Source organism: Sinocyclocheilus grahami, unplaced genomic scaffold (genome assembly GCF_001515645.1).
Source record: "Sinocyclocheilus grahami isolate Dianchi unplaced genomic scaffold, SAMN03320097.WGS_v1.1 scaffold54.1, whole genome shotgun sequence".
NCBI lineage: Eukaryota > Metazoa > Chordata > Actinopteri > Cypriniformes > Cyprinidae > Sinocyclocheilus > Sinocyclocheilus grahami.
This window is the reverse complement of record NW_015505233.1, coordinates 6766891-6784182: the sequence shown is the minus strand read 5'-3', so window position 1 is coordinate 6784182 and position 17292 is coordinate 6766891. Positions and strand designations below refer to the sequence as shown.

General features: G+C 38.2%; 1 protein-coding gene and 1 long non-coding RNA gene across 3 annotated transcripts; one reads left to right on the top strand and one right to left on the bottom strand.

Annotated features, from left to right (window-relative positions):
* Window positions 1–352: 352 nt before the first annotated feature.
* Window positions 353–10657, bottom strand: iars2 (isoleucyl-tRNA synthetase 2, mitochondrial). Its single transcript, XM_016269896.1, has 24 exons — window positions 10576–10657; window positions 9739–10042; window positions 9415–9537; window positions 8868–9021; window positions 8565–8713; window positions 7383–7432; window positions 7148–7257; window positions 6959–7049; window positions 6752–6867; window positions 6487–6656; window positions 6310–6400; window positions 6026–6177; window positions 5373–5533; window positions 5186–5288; window positions 4952–5045; window positions 4700–4808; window positions 4517–4619; window positions 4312–4437; window positions 2899–3030; window positions 2720–2826; window positions 2500–2645; window positions 2231–2421; window positions 1610–1754; window positions 353–1222 (listed from the first exon to the last, which is right to left on the bottom strand). The coding sequence occupies exons 2-24, from the start codon at window positions 9916–9918 to the stop codon at window positions 1077–1079; spliced, it is 2949 nt and encodes a 982-aa protein (XP_016125382.1). The 5' UTR covers window positions 9919–10042; window positions 10576–10657; the 3' UTR covers window positions 353–1076.
* A 25-nt stretch (window positions 10658–10682) lies between these two features.
* On the top strand, window positions 10683–13464 carry LOC107583610 (uncharacterized). 2 transcript variants are annotated; one of them, XR_001609053.1, is made up of 3 exons: window positions 10683–10764; window positions 10959–12177; window positions 13227–13464. It is a non-coding gene; the product is annotated as an uncharacterized lncRNA (long non-coding RNA). The 2 variants fall into 2 exon arrangements; XR_001609054.1 differs by lacking the exon at window positions 13227–13464 and adding an exon at window positions 12877–12912.
* The last annotated feature ends 3828 nt before the right edge of the window (window positions 13465–17292 follow it).

The window sequence follows — 17292 nt, the reverse complement described above, 5'->3', positions numbered from 1 at the left end:
CATATCTGGGTGAAAAATGCAAACAGATTGAGAAGCTCACTTGCTGTACGTGTGCCATGCCATCTCTTCTCTTTACTACTAGTTATATCAGGAATAAACATGAATGAACACATTGTGGTAGGCTATATAAGAAATTTATTAATGTTCATGTAATTAGTTACCTCAGGAAAGCCATTCAATGGCCGCTATAGCTCATTCGTCAGCAAGAAAAAAACAACTGCAGAGATGAGCTCATTTACTTAACCTGTTAGTAATTTATGTGTTTGAGTAAATCTGTCATTAAGAGGTTTTTATGAAGACTATTATATACATTTGGGAAAGTGGGAATAAATGAAGATTCACACTGAAATGTATATTCTCTTTCCTGTATGTACGTTGTTTATTGGTTTAGCAATCAAAGTGACGTCATAAAGCATCAATTTACAGGTAAACCGAGAAACTAAAACTGACAAACTCTCCTCTCACTGAGCCTCATTTATGAAACGAGCAGAATGAACGTGTAAATTTTGCAAAGCCTTTGTTAGATAAACGGCAACCTTCAACAATGTTGCAATTTAAGACTGATTTCACAACAGACTTCTGCTTTGGCTTCATGAATAAGTCACACTGACATTACAGTACATCTTCAGTTCAAAATATACCCCTTCATGACTTAATATACATAAAAATAAGATAGACCTGTTCAACCAAACCTCTCACCCACTGCAAAAACAAGCACATATGGACATATACAAAGGCCCTTTTCAGTGTACTGAATCAATTTGCTTAACCTGCAGCAGAGAACAGCGCTGTTTTTGTCCGAATCTGGTTTTTGTGGACATTTTTTGCCTCAGCTAAGAATCTACTGTTTGGTTTTTCCTTCCAAATTCCTGCTTTATTCGTTTATAACAGTTCATCTCCTGTTTGACCCCTGAGAAACACGACCCCCCTCTCCCACAGCTTCAGACAACCTTCTGCCCGTTACAATAGCAGCTTCACACTGGTCCATGTTAGCCCTTGCAGTCTTTTTCACCAGAGGAAGAGGAGGACGAGGAGGGCCAGTGGGTGGGCAGTAGTCATGGCAACAGTCGAGGTGATTACTTGGCGTTTTCCAGCACGGTTTGGCATCGTGGGCAGAGGCAGTCTGGCTCATCTGAGGTGTACTGTCGACATCTCGGACAGCGTGACAGAGAGGTGGGCATCGCAGCTACACTGTATGAACTCTCCTCACGAATCATGCCCCCTACACAACACACAGATGAGCATAAAATACACTTCTGTCTTTCAAAACTACCTGAACGAGTTACTTTAGTGTTACATAATATTTGTAAATGTTTTTCTTAATTGGGATTCTTGCTCTGTTTCCCAAGTAAAGATAAAGTTTAACTGCTTATAGTTAAAATAATGGCCTGTTACCAATCAGTGGTTCTCAATCTTTCTGACTTGAATTCTCAACAATCAAAATATTTAAAGCCTCCTGAATTCCTCCTGCATTCTGCTGTAATTATGACAATATATGGAAGTTTGTTGAGAACCACTGATCTAAACTAACTGCAAATTTACGGTATGTGTCTTGAACACAACAGCCTAGCAAGGACTTTTCATTTATATCCAAAGAAAAGCATCTTACCTTCCAGGTTGATGAGGAAGCTTCCTGTGCTTGTGACGGCATCCGATGGCAAATCTCGTGGGAGAGAGCTTGTCAAAGTCGTGCGTGAGGCCATCATGAGCTCTGTCAGTTGGGAGCAGGTGGAAGTGGGTTCCTCTTGAAGAGACTGACAGAGAGGGGTGGAAAATTTTTTTACAAATTGATGTAGTCGCAAGCAAATTAAGCACTAAATTGTATGTATTTAAAGACCTTTTCACACTTAAAAAAAAGTCACATGCCTTCAATGTCAATTTTTTTACGCAGAAGTACTGCACTACAAAGAAAACTGGCCAACAAATCAGATTTGTGTGTTTGTTCACATGCCCAGAGTCACTGCTGTTACATAAAACTATGACTTCATAGCATGTAAATGCAGTCTAACTTGCTTTTTTATGTGTGACAAACGAATGTCAGAAACAGAACGTTGCGTAGCTCTTTATGTACAGGGTTACCTGGATATTTTCTATAAGCGCTACCAATTGTTAGAGATTGAATTTACATGTCCATCTTCCATTTTTTATGCACTTGTCTAAACAGACACATCACAAATAAGCCTGTGACATTTGTGCTGGTGTGAACAGGCCTTAAAACACTATGATGTACCTCAATGAGCTCAAAGAACAGGCCGGGCTCAATGACAATGATGAGTTCATACTCGGCAGCATTACATCCCGGAATAGATGACAGGAAGGAATCTCTGATAGCACACGCACCCTCCACTGCTTCCTCCAGTCCTGGCCTCCGCCACACAGAACTGGTCTTAATCCAGCCGCTACGAAACAAAGTGTCCCCCTCTACAGATGAAGAGAGAGGTGAGAAGTGTTACAGTCTGTAGACATACAGCTTCGGTTGTACAGAAATCGAGTGTGTACCATCATGTCCAGGAGCGTGCAGGTACACCTCCTCAGCGAGATGAGGGAGCACAGGAGCGATAGAACGGCTCACTCCATCCAGAATCTCTTCTAGAACCGTCTGACATGACCTCCGACCAAGGGAGTCCTCAGGGTCACAATACAGCCTGAGAGAGAAAATGAGAGAGTGACTTTTTGCTACAGAACAGGATTTTAGTTACAAAATTGAATGCGTGGTTACCGATCTTTAATGATGCTGAAATAGAAGTTGGATAAATCTCTAGTGATGAAGGATTGCAGCAGACGGATGACACGGCCATTGTCAAATGCACTGTAAGCATCCGTTACCTACAGCACACACAAACACATGAGCGACTGCAGAGTAGAGATGGTTTATGTTCGGTTAACACTGAGACTCACCTTCATGCTGAACTCTCTGAGCACGTGCAGCATGTACTGATCTACGTAGTGCATTTGTTTAGGGTCCACGGCCTGGGAACGAGGATCAAAACCCTGGAGATTCCCCAAGAGAAACCTCAGTGTGTTCCTCAGCTGGAGACAGAAGATCAGTTGAAAGAGAGGCCATCAGCACATAAACATTTAGATTTATACTACCGTTCAAAAGTTTGGGGTAGGTAAGTCAAGTTGTTTGATCAAAACACAGTAAAACCATAATATTATGAATCATTACAATTTAAAATAACTCCTTACTATGTGAATGTATTTTAAAAGAGCATTTATTCCTACGATGGCAAAGTTGAATTTTCAGCAGCCATTACTCCAGTCTTCAGTCACATGATCTTTCAAAAATTATTCTAATGCTGATTTGATGCATTTTGAAATATTACTTCTTATTATCAGTGTTTAAAAAAAGTTGTGCTGTTTAATATTTTTTGTGCAAACTGTGACATTTTTATTTAAAGGCACAATATGTAAGATTTTTTTATTAAAATATCCAAAAACCACTAAAACAGTGTTATATATTTTGCTGACTTGTGTACTTACATTATCCCAAATGTTTCAAAGAATGTTTAAATCCAGAGAAATAAGCATTTTTAACTAGTGACACGGAGCGTGTCTATAGTGTCATTGTGTCGCCTGCCAATGACTTCATAACCCCTCGATTTCCGAAACACCAATGACACTTTAATATGCTGTGCGTTTTATTAGACAGGTGATGACCGCACAGAGCAGCATTATAACAGAACTTTCAGCCGTATCTAGTATGATAAAAAAGCGCTGCTTTACCCCACATACGCACAACCGGAAGGAGCGGAAGCGCTAAAGTGTGGCATAATAAAAGCTCCGCTGCTTTGGAGCCATGTGTCACTGTCATCTCTCATTAGCAATTGCTTCAGCGGCCTTATTTCGCTTCGACGGCTTTCCGCCTCACTCTGCTTCATACTACGATGTTAATAAATCTTTAATACATTAGCTCATTCATGAACATAAGTCCCGTCGGATTACATCGGCTGTGGGGATGAAAACGACAACTCCCATGATTCCACACTCAGTCACGGCGTCATCAAACTACGCCTTTGTTTCTTTTGTTTGTTTTGAATATGCGCCCTCTAGCGGTGAAAACTTACATATTGTACCTTTAAGGATTCTTTGAAGAATAGAAAGTTCAAAAGAATAGCATTTATTTCAAATATAAATCTTTTGCAACACTTTTTTTTGGATCTATTGCACCCTTGCTAAATAAAAGTATTAATTAAAAAAATTATTTCTGACCCCAACATTTGAAAGCTAGTGTAAAAATCGTGAAAAAAATTGTGTAAAAAAAATAGAACTGATTGGCAGCAAACTAATGCATTAGTTTATAAGCCAGACCTTGTTGATGCTGTCTTTAGCAGCGTTTAGTGTGTTCGGCCCGATCTGAACCTCAGAGAACACATTCGACTCTGCAACCCACCATCTCAAAACATCAGCACCATATGGAGGGGAGACAGACAAGTCCTGGGAGAGAGAGACTGATGTTTGAAAACACTGACTGACTGAAATCATTTGATTCTATAATTGGTTGATCATATCTTACCTTCCCTCCATTAATAACAACATCTGGGTCGATCACGTTGCCTACGGACTTAGACATTTTTTCTCCTTTCTCACTCACGGCAAATCCATGGACCACTAGAGCTCTGAAACACACACCGAAGGTCACCAATGTTTTTTGACGAGTATTTTCATTTGCATATACACATGCATTTGTATGACTCACTTGTAAGGGGCTTTATTCCGTACAGCTACACTGGTGAGCAGAGACGACTGAAACCAACCGCCGACCTGATCTTTCCCTTCAACGTATGAGTCTGCACGCGGATCTGATTCTGAAAGAGAGAGAGAGGCAGTAAGATTACACTACAACACAACAAAGCATATGAAAGGACCCCAGACAAGCAAACTAAATACTTTTGGAACTAGACACACACCGAATACACGTAAACAATTAAGCACCACTTTGACTACTCACCTGGTAGCACAGCGGCCCATGAGGTCCCGCTATCAAACCAGATATCCAGGACATCTTCACCCCGCACATAATCAGATACTGCACCTGCTTTACTCTGACAAACAATTTATAACAGATACTGAATGTTTTTTGAGCATCAGTTAGAATGATTTCTGAACGATCATGTGTCGTATGAGACTTCTTTAAAAAAATATATAGTTTTCAAAATTCTACCGGATGTATATGAAAATGTACCTTCTGAAGAACCTCTGGAGTCAGAAACTTCTCCACTGGCTCCGTCCACCAGCTGTCACTCCCCTTCTCAGAGAAAACCTTAGCAATGTTTGTCACTGAATGTCTGAAAGAGAAAGGGGGAATTGAACTTATGGTTTAAGAAGTCTTATATGCGTTTGATTGTGTCTATGACGGTGTAAGTATATACTTGTTTAAGAGTGGCTCTCCAGTCTCTTTATGGTAGAACACTGGAATGGGGACGCCCCAGCTCCTCTGCCGAGATATACACCAGTATGTTCTTCTGTCCAACATTGCCAACAAACTAGACCTCGCCGATTCAGGTATCACACGCACCTTCTGCAGAGCATCCTATAAAAACACAACCAAAGTGTATTTTCTGCAGATAAGCACTTATATATAGCTTGAAACATATTAGAAATCTGTTACATTTCTAATAATTTTGTATGAGTCACTAAAAAAAAAACATGTTCAGATCACTCAAAAAAAAAAGTCAATATGTATAAAATCTTTTCTAAAACAGGCTTCATTTACTTGAAGCAGGATATAAAAATAAAAATGTATATATACACACACACACAGTACAATAAATATACAACACATTTTTGCAATTTTAAATATATTATTCACATTACAGTAATGACAATGAGATTTTTTTCAGCATTATGAGAAAATTACATTTTCATGTTAAAAATGTAAATGATGCAAAAAATCTTAACAGTCCTAAAAACTGTTTATATTTGCTTAAAATGTAAATACATAAATAAAAATTTGGGGGTGAAATATGACCCATGTATATGTTGTTAACAGGTTGCTATTCTATTCAGGAGGCCATATGCTCACCTTAGCTTTGTCTTTGAGGCTGGCTGTGTTAATAAACCATTGTTTACTGGCTCTGATCACGACTGGCTGTTTGGTCCTCCAGTCATACGGGTAGCTGTGGACACAGTCCTCCTCCTTCACAATGGCACCCACTGCCTGCAGCATTGAGATTACTGCCCACACACACAAAACATTAGTTATGATTACAAGAATGCATATTCTTGTATCATTTCGTATGGTCCAATTTGGTTCTATTTTTCTTGTAACAACATTTTCTCTTTCCTCCATCAATCTGGCTCTCGCACCTGTGGCATTGCCTTCAGTCATCACAGATTTCTTCTGCAGTTCAGGCCCAGCCAGTTCTGTAAACCTGCCCTCCTCATCCACTATGCACTCCTAGAGAAAGAAAGACTTAAATTAAAAGTCACGACAACAACCCAATATTTTTATGTTTTCAGCATATACAGATGTGGGTGACATACTACTGGCAGATTAAAGTGTGTAGCAACACCGTAGTCCTCCATGCCGTGGGCAGGAGCTGTGTGGACCAATCCCGTTCCCTTAGTCATGGTCACATGATTAGCCGGCAACAAAGACACTTGTTTTGCAGGAATTGTGGGATGCTGACAGACTCCACCTTCGAGGTCTGACCCTGGAGATGAGTGAAAGAGAAACAGAGAGATGCTTAGGTTAGTTTAAAAGGCATCATATGAAGTGATTCAGGCCAAAATCAAACACTGGATCTACCTGCGAATGTGGCCAAACTTTCCAGATTTGTCTTCAGCATAGAGGCGAGGCTGTTGATGCGCTCTGAGGCCACTAGGAGGAGCTGCTCATTATCAGCTCGCTTCACTACAGAGTACCTGAAGAAGAGGAAAGACATGCGATCATGAACGTCTTCATCAAATCATATCATGTGCATTCCACTCACAGATGCACAGGTGTGTGACTTACTGTACGTTGGGCATGTAACAAACCGCTTGATTGGCTGGAATAGTCCATGGCTGAGTCGTCCATATCAGAGCAGACACATGACCCCAACTTTCTAAAGCATGGACAAAAATACTGGCATCAGAAACAGCAAAATAATTATGTGGCCTGTATAAAGAGTGTGTGGCACCGGGACTGACGGCATACACAGACCTGCTTTGGCAGCGAGTTTGGCTGGCAGGGTGAGCAGGGGGAAAGTGATGTACAGAGCACGGCTCACATGTTCTGGATTATACTCCAGCTCAGCTTCTGCAAGCGCCGTCCTTCACAGAGACAGAGAATATAGCAGAAATCTGTACAACATCTAAATCCTCAAATTCAAAGCTTCCTGTCTGTTATGCTTTATTAAAGGCTTTATGTGAGACTGCAAACACTGAGCTTCTCTCACCTGGATGATGGTGACCAGAAAACAGGCTTATAGTCCTGATAAATTAAACCCTGTACACAAAGATAGAAAAAGAGGGGTAAAGTGAGAAACTTTCAGTGATATGAGGGTGCATACACTACTACTTTAAAATTTGGGGTCAGCGATTTTTGGTAATACTTTAGTACAGGGAGCAATTCTCACTATTAATTAGTTGCTTTTTAGCATGCCTATTATTAATATATTGGCTGTTTATTAGTACTTATAAAGCACATATTCTGCATGACCTTATTTTACATCTCTAATCCTACCCAATACCTAAACTTAACAACTACCTTACTAACTATTAATAAGCAGCCAGTTAGGCGTTTGAGGCAAAAGTCATAGTTAATCATTTGTTAATAGCAAAAATTGGACCTTAAAATAAAGTTTTTAAAGCTTTTAAAATAAGTTAAAATAAAATTTGACCCAATATTTTTTAAAGACATTAATTCTTTTTTTCAGCAAGGACGCATTAAATTAATCAAAAGTCATATTAAAAGACATCTGTAATGTTAGATAATATTTCTATTTCAAACAGAAATATTTTAATTTATTCAAAGAATACTGACAAAAAGTATCACAGCTTCGACAAAACCAAAGTAGCACAGCTGTTTCCAACAAATCATTGTATGATATCTGAAGGATCATGTGACACTGAAGACTGTCCTAATGGAATATATATTACAAAACGGATAGTTCCGGTCCTGGATTCTGATTGGCTGAGCCACGTTCAAAGCTGTTGTAAATTACTAAACAAATAATTTTGTTTACATTTGTCTGTTGCTTGGCAACCACTTTGTTGCAACCACAACTGATTCTGAGGAACTCCGCTTCGTGCCTAACAACGCCCCTTAGCTGTTATAAATTCACTGTAAACCATGGCTTCTTGGGGCTTATTGCTTTATTTTAAAACATATTCAAATATTTAATTAAACTGTAAAAATAAAACTACATTTTAAATTGTAATAATATTTCACAATACTTTCTGTATTTTCAATCAAATCAATTTGATTACATTTTTTCCTCTAAACTTTTACAGTAGTGTAGACAGTAGTGTATATCATTGCAGAATATTAATTTATCGGCAAACTCCTCTTTAAATACTCACATATGGAATGAAATCAAACATGTCAAGCTGTGTTGTACAGGAAAAACTTCTCCCACCTTGTTATGCATCTCTTGGAAGACTTTCAGTTGGGCCGCCTCATATTTCCCATCAAAGGTGTAATAACAATTCTCCCAATGTGCCATCACACCCCAGCGCTGGAATGCAGCACGCTGCCGGGATATGGCCCTCTCTGCAAACTCCCGCGCTGAATGGAGAGACACACAGGCAGTGTTTGATTCACCAGAAGAAACATATCTAAGCAACATTACTTAACTGACAGGTTATTTCAAGCTTCATAAGATCTACTGTAGACAACTGATTTATTTGACCAGAGCATTCATTATATGTGACCTCCTGACCTTTCTGTCTGATTTGTAGAGGAGTCAGCTCATTGGTTCCCAGGTCTCCAAGTGCTTTGAGCTCAATGGGCAGCCCATGGCAGTCCCAACCGGGCACATAGTGCACCTGTCTGCCTCTCAGCACCTCAAAACGGTTCCGGATGTCTTTGAGGATCTGCAGGAGAGATCCAATGAAGAGGTCGATTGCAGATTATGGAGTTCATGTGAGTATATTTCCACTCCTGTAGGTTTAGGTATATAACTGTATGATAAGATGTCTTTGAAGCAAAAATAAAGGATGTGGATCCAGGAACATCTACTTGAGTCAAGGCTGTACCCACCAGACCTCTGTATTTTTTCTGAGGTGTAATAATTTCCTAATAATAACTGTACTTAAATGCTGCAAAGATATTGTGTAATGTGTACTGTACACATAAGTAGATCAAAAGATTCAAACATTTTCAGATGGCCCCCGAACCTCCCAAACAAGCTCAGCTTTTGGACCTAGGTATTTCTAATTCCCTGCATATGGCCATGGCTTGTGTGTATATGATCAGACAGAATGTACCTTATTGAGAGCGTGCCCAACATGCGGGTCCCCATTGGCATACGGTGGTCCATCATGAAGGCAGTACTCCTTTTTAGCTTTTTTCTCTCTCTGCCATGTGTACAGCTGATCAAAACCACATTTCTGTAGAACAACACAGAAAAGTTCAAACTCCAACAAAAGACAACCTCGTCCGTGATCTCAAACTGTGTGGCTGTTATAGAAGTGTTGCAGTATAAGATCATCTTAATCATTCACTATGATTTATGAAGTAACAGAACAGAATCACTTAGATCAGATCCTTCAGTAACGACAAGCTTTTGTATCTGGATCTGTCACTTGTACCTGCTGGATCTGGATCTCTCGCTCCAGTAGGTTCGGCCCGTTCACTCTCATGGGGAAGTCAGTGCGGGGCAGCAGCACAGTGTCCCGGTACCGGCCCGCTGCGTCTCCGGAGCACAGACAGCGCAGTCCCCATCGAGCCACACCGCCGAACCCTACCGCCGAACGCCGAACCAGCAGCATGAGGGACTCTGACAGGAGAGTTTGCGACTAGAATGAGAGTTTGTTGTGGGATGTGACCTCCTCCTCCGCATGGGCGGCACTCTGTGTCAACCGGAACCATAGAAGCAACGCACATCTACGGGAGCTGAGAAGAAACAAACTCTCCACATAAACAAAAACGCTTTTTTCATGATGTGAATGGGGATTTGAAACGCAAGAGGGCGCTGTGGGGTCACTAATAACGACTTCGAAGGCAGGTTTAGAAAAAAAGATTTTTTTAAAATCTTTAAAATGCTTAGTTTTATTAACAAAGCTTTTCGTTTTAATTGTGGGGGCTAAGCATGTAATGTAATATAAAGAGGATTGAAAGATGTACAAATAAACGTTCCCCAAAAGCCTGTTGTATCATATTTGATACATACATTTTAAATACGTTTCTTCAGTCCAATAAATAAAATTTAAAAACAATATAAAAAGGTGTTGTTGTTTTTTTCAGTACCTTGTCGATGTAGCCTACTTTGCGATGCCTTAACGGAAAGCGGTCGTACAGTATACTGTACTGATGTTATGGTTAAGACTAACTTTAGCACAGAACTTAATATATTATTTCACTAAGATATAGCAAGAAAACCTGTAATAGCAGTTGAAAACATGAACAGTTTATCATTACCCTCATACCTCCTCGGTGGGCGGGTGTTTTTGACGTCACTTTGGGATTAAAAGGCCCAGGACTGCCCCATCATTGAGCACTGACCCTTGGGCCAGCAGGAAACTTCCCTGGAAGAACACAACACAGGCATAAACATGAATCAAATCTGGATTCTGTGTTTTGCGGTGCTGATCATCACCATACCATTTTCAACTCAGGTAGGCACTATGCTTTTGTCATTTATAGCACTTATTTGTTGTGTTCATGTTTTAAATAGTAAGTACAATTAATAACATATGGTAGCAAAGTGTATCTACATGTAGATCCAGTATTATGAAATCACTCTCTAACATGGACACAGTAAAATGTGAGCACTTTTTCTGACTTTTCTTTGCCTTCTTGTTTGGTGTAGAATAGCGATGCTCAGAAGTCAGAAGGCAGTAGCTCAGCATCCTCTAGTACCTCCACAAATTCCAGCGCTGTAGGATTGGGTCCTGTGCCCACCACACTGTACCTGCTGATTCCTGCAGCCACCCTGGGCTTCATCCACTGTAGATCCTAGTGATGGATGGAGAGCGTTCGCCATAGATGACCAAGACAGAGACAGTGGCGAAATGGACAGCCATTCACCCAAAGAGCAAACTTTTCCACAAATCTTGAAGACAGAAGATGCCGCAGCTCACATTTTTGTAATGGAATTTAAGTAATGAAAATGAATAAAGTTTGGAGAATTTCTCCAAAAGGGATTTGTTTGGTTACACCTGTTTTAGAGCGCTTGAAAGACACCTGCAACTCAGGGTCCTGCTACAGAGCTCTTTGTCGCGTTTTGCTCCAAAGTCACTGTTTCAGCTCACCTATGGCAAATTCTCTTGGAAGAGTTTGATTCTCCTATGCTCAGTATATGATTGAGATTAAGCCGGTTTTAAAAAACTCCATTACTTAAATCAGTAATCACATTTCAATTTTAGCCCAATTTCCATTTCTGTAATGACATTATGGGTACTACAAATGTATAACTTTACTATAAATGTGATCAATGTACTACATCTCAGAATGTGTCTGTATGCACAATTAAAATAGATGATTGTATGTTTGTGCCATTTTTTCATTCAAATCAGTATTAATGTTTTCTCCTAAGATATATAATCAGAGTTTCATAATAGTTTTTCCCCATGTGTTTTATTCAAGAATTAGATGAGTACAAATACACTTAGAATAATCAGGATTCTCCATGTTTTCTCATGCCAACAACAAAGTAAACAAAGCAAAAGAGAGTTTTGTAATAGTTTTAGTAAGGTAATAGGACGTAGAGTAGAAAATGCAGGTATCCTAGATTGAAATTTATTAGAGAATTTAGTGTATTTGACATTTTAAAAACTGCTTTAAGACATGAAGGCACTGTACTGATAGAGGATGTGATCCTCCTCTTAAACCAATGAGCAGGTGTTTAAACACGTCACACATCAGTCACTGTGAGAATAAAACTCCCCTCCCGCATCACTGAGCACAGACTCTCTGCCTCACAGAAAACATCTCTTGAAGAAAAAGAAGAAAAAGGCATAATCATGAATAAAATACTGGCATTGTGCATCGGGTTACTGATTATAACCTTACCTTTTTCATCTCAGGAGGTAGGCACTGTGATTTATTTCACTCTTGCCTTACGAATTTTTGGTTTTGCAGAATTTCCTATCTTTCTTATTTATTCTTTGATCATTTTTGTTCATTCATATTTAATCAAATTTGGTACATTTGTTAATTATTAGTTGCGTGTACATGCAAAATGTTGATTATACAAGAAAGGTGTGTCATCAGTTCTCTTTATACCATGTAGAAGCATGGTGGATTTTGTCTTCTCTACTTGATAGAGTCTAAGTTAATTATAATATAATTATAATTACAATATGTAAACATAATTTATTTAAATAGTAATAATACCAACAAAGAGCATTTTAAAGCAGCTTCTCAAAATAAACTTTAAATTGACATATACTGTTTAAAAAAAAAAGCGGGTAACCTAAAGTGGGCGTTTTGTGGTAACATCAAAATTAACTGGCTCTAATTAAATTAGAGCCAATTCATTTTTATGTTACCCCAGAACGCCCACTTTAGGTTACCCGCTTTTTCTCTTTTTTTTTAGATAGATAGATAGATATGGCTGTATCAGCCTGACTAAACTTGGTTACAGCAGAAAAAGTCATTTATAACAGTCCGATCAGGCAGAAATTAATCGGCAGCCAACTGCACTTTTCTACTTTTAAAAGTGCACATAATACAGTAATATAAAATAATCTTCTTATTTATTCTGACTTTTTTTCATGTTGGTGTAGGACAAAACTTCAGACAAACCATCTATCCCCAACATCAAAATTAACTGGCTCTAATTAAATTAGAGCCAATTCATTTTTATGTTACCCCAGAACGCCCACTTTAGGTTACCCGCTTTTTCTCTTTTTTTTTAGATAGATAGATAGATAGATAGATAGATAGATAGATAGATAGATATGGCTGTATCAGCCTGACTAAACTTGGTTACAGCAGAAAAAGTCATTTATAACAGTCCGATCAGGCAGAAATTAATCGGCAGCCAACTGTACTTTTCTACTTTTAAAAGTGCACATAATACAGTAATATAAAATAATCTTCTTATTTATTCTGACTTTTTTTCATGTTGGTGTAGGACAAAACTTCAGATAAACCATCTATCCCCACTTCAGCTGCTGCACCTAAAAATCCTGTGGCCAGTGCTGCAGGATTGGGTCCGCTGCCCACCACGCTGTGCCTTCTGATCCCAGCAGCCACCCTGGGCTTCATCCACAGTAGATCCTAAACTGGCAGGATGACCAAGAGGAGCAACGATAGATAGCCAGTCACATGAAGACCAAAGTTTTCCAAAATTCTTGACGATAGAAGACACAAGAACATCAAAATTAACTGGCTCTAATTAAATTAGAGCCAATTCATTTTTATGTTACCCCAGAACGCCCACTTTAGGTTACCCGCTTTTTCTCTTTTTTTTTAGATAGATAGATAGATAGATAGATAGATAGATAGATAGATAGATATGGCTGTATCAGCCTGACTAAACTTGGTTACAGCAGAAAAAGTCATTTATAACAGTCCGATCAGGCAGAAATTAATCGGCAGCCAACTGTACTTTTCTACTTTTAAAAGTGCACATAATACAGTAATATAAAATAATCTTCTTATTTATTCTGACTTTTTTTCATGTTGGTGTAGGACAAAACTTCAGATAAACCATCTATCCCCACTTCAGCTGCTGCACCTAAAAATCCTGTGGCCAGTGCTGCAGGATTGGGTCCGCTGCCCACCACGCTGTGCCTTCTGATCCCAGCAGCCACCCTGGGCTTCATCCACAGTAGATCCTAAACTGGCAGGATGACCAAGAGGAGCTACGATAGATAGCCAGTCACATGAAGACCAAAGTTTTCCAAAATTCTTGACGATAGAAGACACAAGAACAACTCAAGAAGAAGATGCCACAACAAATCACATTTTTTTTTTCCCAGCAGCCACCCTGGGCTTCATCCACAGTAGATCCTAAACTGGCAGGATGACCAAGAGGAGCAACGATAGATAGCCAGTCACATGAAGACCAAAGTTTTCCAAAATTCTTGACGATAGAAGACACAAGAACAACTCAAGAAGAAGATGCCACAACAAATCACATTTTTTTTTAATAATAATAAAAACTGGGATTTAAAGGAAAATTTCCACTGTATACTGTACCGAGGGTCCTCCAAACCCCAACAAAACCACACCATCAGTGTTTTAGCCCTGCTTTAAATTGGATTCATCAGTTGCAACATCTTGTAAAAGACTGTATGAATCTGATCACTGTAATCCACCTTCTCCAAAATATTTTTGTACTAACTGTGATGAACTATTAATTGCAATGATTAAGAATGTGTCTATATGTACAATTAAAGTGGATGATTGTATATGATTGTGTGTGTCTATTTATCCAAATTCAAAGTAGCGTGTTATTTTTAAACATGCTATAATCAGACTTTAATTTATGCGTTTAGATTATAATATTACACAAGATTGACATTTTATAATTAATCTTACATTGTCAATACAATTAGTGTGATCTTGTCTTTGAAACGATCTGTTTGGCGCACCTGTGTTTAGAGGAAGGAAGGCGTATGTGTGCAATCTTTTAGTTTTAACAACCGAACAAGCAGGTTACAAATATCTGTCAACCACAGCAGAATAAAAGAAAATGTGCTGTCACAACATCCAGCTAGTTCAATTAAAACACTCGAACACAGTTAAGCACCACACAGGACAATAAAGAGTTACTCAGACAGACCACCACTCAGATCAGAATCGGTTTGATTGCTCAGGATTCGATTGATTTGACATTAAAGGACCAAAAATGCTCACATGACAAAAGCTGCCATTTTCCTGGCAATGATTCAATGATTTCAGCAGCTTTGCCCACATCCTCCTACTCTGGAACAGATGTTTCCTTTTCAACAATTTCTGTCTTCATCACTGTCTCTCTTTTGTATACTCACTTCAGTCACACTTCGTTCTCTCTATCCAGATTGAAACATTGTTATTTCAAACTATACTCTTCCATTTTATTGAATTACATTTCTTTAAGCTCAGTTAACAGCTGGCCTACAAACTTATTTTAAACAAGAGTTCCTGTAACTGTGATTATTTGTGAAAGAAACGGTAAGTAAACACCTTCAGCAAACTGAAGTAGAAAGACTGAAATAGTATTTTCTCAAAAAAATGTTTTCCATCTTTTTTTTTTTCTTTTGTACTACTTCAAAAAAAAAGGTTACCTTAAACAGTGGTTAGGGTCAGTTTTGAGATGCTGATGTCTTTCTTCAATGGATGTAAAACCACATTAGAGTGGTATACTGCAGGGGTATACCCCCTCCCACACACACACACTTTTAATATCATGTAAATTCATCCCCCGAGGCTCTGCAAGGAGGAATGGCAGAGGATTCCCAAATCCAGGTGTGAAAAACTTGTTGCCTCTTTCCCAAAAAGACTCATGGCTGTATTAGATCAAAAGGGTGCTTCTACTAAATACTGAGCAAAGGGTCTGAATATTTAGGACCATGTGATATTTCAGTTTTTCTTTTTTAATAAATCTGCAAAAATGTCAACAATTCTGTGTTTTTCTGTCAATATGGGGTGCTGTGTGTACATTAATGAGGAAAAAAATTAACTTCAATGATTTTAGCAAATGGCTGCAATATAACAAAGAGTGAAAAATTTAAGGGGGTCTGAATACTTTCCGTACCCACTGTATATATATATAAATAACATTTCTGTCCCCCTCACTTCTGAAATGATGGCTACGCCCCTGGTATACTGTAAGTGGTCAGCTCACCCGAAACTTAAACAGGCAACAAGTACTTCAGAAGTGTGTTTGTGAGAAACTGCATTTGTCTTTTCATATTAGGTGAAGGACATGTAACCCTCCTGGGTTAACAGCAGTTCTCTCAGTAAACATTCCCAGACACTCTTGAGATGTTTGGTAAATAAATGCAAGTCTTTATTGTCTGAGGTTTCAATTACTCTGGGTCATTTCAAGTAAAGACTGTATAGTTTCTCGTAATGATCCCATAGGGGCCAAACTGATGGTAAACATAATGTCTCAGCTGTGTTGAATATTTACAATAAACATTATACCTGTTTGCTCCTCATAAATGGCTGAGATTGTTTGATTTGATTTACAGTGCATTTGGCCCCTGAATTGATCATTTAAAGTTGATACTGAAACAAACCGCTAAGAGCCTCTAATTACTCTAATAAAATCTATTGTTGTTATTGTTAACTACTATTAAAACTTGTTTTCGGTAATTGGAAAAAGTGCAAATAATATAAATAAGTTTAAATTTGCCATGGTAACTAACTGAAATAAGTTTAACTAATTACTACTCAAATAAAAATAAAGCTATATAGATATATTTAAAGGAACAAAAACTCATAAAAAATTACAAAAGCACACAAAAATACAAAAAATGTTACAAACCTAAAAATGAAAGCTTCAAATTAATACTTTAATAGATAATAAAATAGTATATAACTAGATTGATAACTTTACGAAAAAGCCTAGCTAGAAAGTTTGAAAAAGTTTGAAAAGCTTGCAGTCTGAGAGTTTTCAGTTTGAAGTAGATTGAAAGTTAAAATGTTAAAAATGTTTTCAAGGCAATACAGTCTATCAAAAAAGCCTAGCTAGAAAGTTTGAAAAAGTTTGAAAAGCTTGCAGTCTGAGAGTTTTCAGTTTGAAGTAGATTGAAAGTTAAAATGTTAAAAATGTTTTCAAGGCAATACAGTCTATCAAAAAAACAGGTAGATGTTTAAAATATAAGGTATAAAACATATTGCTAAGCTACCCGGGGTGGTTGCTAGGCTGTTTTTAGCATGATTAGCATGTTGCTAGCACAATTAGCATGTTACTAGCGTGTTGTTAACATTATTAGCAAGTTACTAACATGTTGCTAACATGATTATAGCATGATTAGCATGTTACTATCATGTGTTAACATGTTGCTAACATAATTAGCAAGTTACTAGCATGTTTCTAACATGATTAACATGTTACTAGCGTGTTGTTAACATTATTAGCAAGTTACTAACATGTTGCTAACATGATTATAGCATGATTAGCATGTTACTAGCATGGTGTTATCATTTTGTTAGCATGGTTAGTAACATGTTAATCATGCTAGAAACATGCTAGTAACTTGCTA